Source organism: Arvicanthis niloticus, chromosome 2 (genome assembly GCF_011762505.2).
Source record: "Arvicanthis niloticus isolate mArvNil1 chromosome 2, mArvNil1.pat.X, whole genome shotgun sequence".
In the NCBI taxonomy this organism is placed as follows: Eukaryota; Metazoa; Chordata; class Mammalia; order Rodentia; family Muridae; genus Arvicanthis; species Arvicanthis niloticus.
This window is the reverse complement of record NC_047659.1, coordinates 60,623,801-60,627,487: the sequence shown is the minus strand read 5'-3', so window position 1 is coordinate 60,627,487 and position 3,687 is coordinate 60,623,801. Positions and strand designations below refer to the sequence as shown.

General features: G+C 36.4%; 1 protein-coding gene across 1 annotated transcript; it reads left to right on the top strand.

Moving 5' to 3' along the window:
* The first annotated feature begins 226 nt into the window (after window positions 1-226).
* LOC117704197 (olfactory receptor 5M5-like) lies at window positions 227-1,323 on the top strand. The gene has a single exon (XM_034496237.2). The coding sequence runs from the start codon at window positions 227-229 to the stop codon at window positions 1,208-1,210; it is 984 nt and encodes a 327-aa protein (XP_034352128.1). The 3' UTR covers window positions 1,211-1,323.
* The last annotated feature ends 2,364 nt before the right edge of the window (window positions 1,324-3,687 follow it).

The following is a 3,687-nucleotide window of genomic DNA, read 5'->3' as shown; positions in this document are numbered from 1 at the left end:
TGATATAGATGTGGAGCTAAAGATAAACCACATGAAATTGTAATCAGACTACATCCCAAGGTGGCCACAGTCATTGAAGGTTGTCTTGAGTTGCTCAGTTATTCTAACAGCTTCTTTTAAGGTTTCCCATATATTCTTCTAAAAAAGAAAACATTGAGTGAGTACTGGTTTGGGTTTTTACAAATAATTTAATTATTGTCTCTTACTCATTTCTCTGTTAGGGAATATGAAGGCATACTCAGATGCCAAGCGCAATGGCACTGAGGCAACTGAGTTCATTCTTCTGGGACTAAGCACCCGACCAGAACTGCAGCCAATTCTTTTCTTGGTATTCCTCATGATTTACCTCATCACACTGACAGGGAACTTTGGCATGATCTTATTAATCAGGTTCACTCCTCGGTTGCAAACCCCCATGTATTTTTTTCTGACACACTTGGCATGTGTGGATATTTTTTACTCAACAAATGTCTCTCCTCAGATGCTTGTCCATTTTCTATCTGAGAAGAAGACCATTTCCTACACTGGGTGCCTGATTCAATGTTTTGTTTTTGTCACTCTGCTCCTGACTGAATATTACATGCTGGGTGCCATGGCCTATGACAGGTACATGGCAATCTGCAACCCCTTACATTACAGCACAAAAATGTCCCGGCCAGTTTGCATTTGCCTTGTTACTTTCCCTTACTTCTGGGGTACTATGGTGGGCACAATGCAGGTAATACTGACCTCACGTCTATCCTTTTGTGGACCCAACACCATCAACCATTTCTACTGTGCTGACCCTCCTCTCTTGATGTTAACCTGTTCTGATACTTATATCAAGCAAACTGCCCTCTTTGTGTCAGCTGGGATTAATCTTACAAGTTCCCTTCTCATCATCCTCATCTCTTACATTTTTATCTTCGTCACCATCACAAGGATCCGTTCCAGTGAAGGGCAACGAAAGGCTTTCTCTACCTGTGGCTCACACCTGACAGCCGTCACTATGTTCTATGGGTCCCTCTTCTGCATGTATCTGAGACCAGCAAATGAGAGGTCTGTTGAGCAAGGCAAAATCATAGCAGTATTTTGTATTTTTGTGAGTCCCATGGTGAATCCATTTATCTACAGCCTGAGAAACAAGGACGTGAAGCAGGCTCTGAGAAGAGTATTTGTAAGAAATATCTGCAAACTGGAGAAAACCTCAGCACCTATACTCTCTCACTAATCAAAACCAACCTTCAATTCTAATAGATGCTCTAAGTTTGAAAAAGAGGGGAGGAGAGAAAAAGGTGAAAATTATGTAAATACAATACTTATATATATAATCCCCAAAATTATAAATGGAAGTTTTTAAAAGCTCTCGGATTTGTTTTAATTGAATATGTTTAATGTGTTTTTGTTTTACTTGGAATGACAAGAATATGGTTTTGAGTGTCTAACTTGGGATCTAGTGAGATGAGCTGATTTAGAGGAAGAGCAATCCCAGAACATCATCTCTCATGATTAAACATATCCTGAGTTTAGTCTTGCTTGAGAACTCCTCTCTACCTATACTCATCAGAATATATGCTCTTCTGTTCACTTTGGACATCTGTATTGAGTGACACACAGAAACATTTTTTGCGCAGGGTGAATTTCAATGTATTTCCTAAATTTTAAAACATGATTTCCATTCATGTGCTGACCATACAATACATTTTAACATATAAATTCTTTTTAATATTTAGATATTTTTCCTCTTTTGTTAAGACCTGTATTCATACAAGTTTCTGCTTCTAACAGGTTACTAAAAAGAATTTATCAGCAAAAGTACCAGAAAATCTTAAGTAGTATTCCCTGATGCTGATGGGAAACACAGAGTAGTTGCATTAAACATTAATCAAAATCATGAATTATTATTCACTTTTTGGAAGGTAATTTGCACCAGAATTAATCAAATTGAATTTTAAATATTCAAAGGATTTGTTTATTTTTACTTTTTAGATCACATTGCACATTTTCCTCTAGGTTTATTTTATTAAAAATGTACTTTTAAGGGTTCTACCAGGCTTGAGCATAGCAAACAAGGCAAAGGCAGGTTACCCTCCTACTTTCCTCTCCCATATTAAACCACTAGATTACATTCCTAGAGCTAGCCACTAACGTCTATTACTGAGGCTGATCACCCAAGTCTAACTATCAGAACATCAAGTTCTGGCAATCAAAAACCTCATTATGTGTCCAATGAGAATTTACCAACCCATCTTAGCTCATTAAAACACTGACCTTTTTTCTCTTTTAATCTTTCCAAGTTACACCTTCAAAACTACTGCTGCTGATTCTGCCCAATTCAGATTCAACAATATTGTTTCCTTGCCTTGCATAATAAGGAAAATATAGGGAATCAGAATTTGGGTTTGTGGCTGTGATATGTGCCTAGTCAGGGTTCCAGAGTGGAATACCCAGCAATCTTTCACATGTTTCATACAATATAATCTGATTATAGATTCCCCTCCCCTGACACCTTCAAGATCTTCCCCTTCCATTTGAATACACACTTTTTCTGTCTGTCCTTAGGAAAGAAACAGGCTGATAGGAACTAATAATAAAATAAGATTAAAAAAAAAACAAATAAACTATTAAAGGACAAAAAACAAACAGAAAAAAACCCACAGATACGTATGTTCACACACTAATTAATCTAGCAATCTATTCTGGTATATATCATATTCAGTCATTCTCAACTTTTGCAATGCTGCAACCCTTTAATTCAGTTTCTCATTTTGTGGTGACCCCTGAGCATAAAATTATCTCATTGCTACTGCAGAACTACAATTTTTGCTACTGTTATGAATCATATTATAAGTATCTGATATGCAACTGCCAATGAGGTCATGACCACAGGATGAGAATCACTGTCCTAATGAGAAAGTCCAAGTTGTGTAAGCAAAGCAATATGGGTTCAACACAAACAAAACTGGAATTAGAATTGATCTATTTTTTACAGGAAAGTAATTTATTTTCTCTACCCAAGGCTTTAGACATTTTAGTGCCAGAGCCATCTAAGAAAAAAAAAAAAACAAAACAAAACTAGCAGATGATCTTCCTGAAGCCAAGTTCAAAGGGATTACATTTTAGGAAAGATTCCTGCTATTAATATGCTTTTCCTGTTATTATTAAATACATATAGCAATCACATGGTATTAGACCACCCTTTGGGGCATAGTTTGGGACTGATAAACAAAGATGTACTGTCTTGCTATATACTATATAGACATATAGATGAATTCTTAATTCTTAGTGATGACCTCATAAGAATTCCTAAAATTATACCAGTACTTAGTAAGCCCTTTATAATAAGACTTCTAGTAAAGTTCTCTCTTATATGAAAACTGCAATGAGAAATCTCCCACTTTCCATGTGTCACAACTTAATTGCTTCTGAGTTAGAAAGTAGACATTTACAACATAGAACACACTCTAAGAGGTTATCAAATAATTATCCAAAGGTCATAAAAGGGAACTAATGATTTGTTGTAGGTACAAGGTCAGAAGATAAAATATTCACTAGATTTGTCTGTACAAATCTTCAATGATAACTTGTTATGGTCTTTAATGTCAGGGGCATCTCTGTCTATACACTGAAGGCCTGAAATCAGCCATAGGCCTGAAAACAGTGGTAGGCCTAACATGCATGCCTGCTAACACAAAGCCTTGGGTCTCT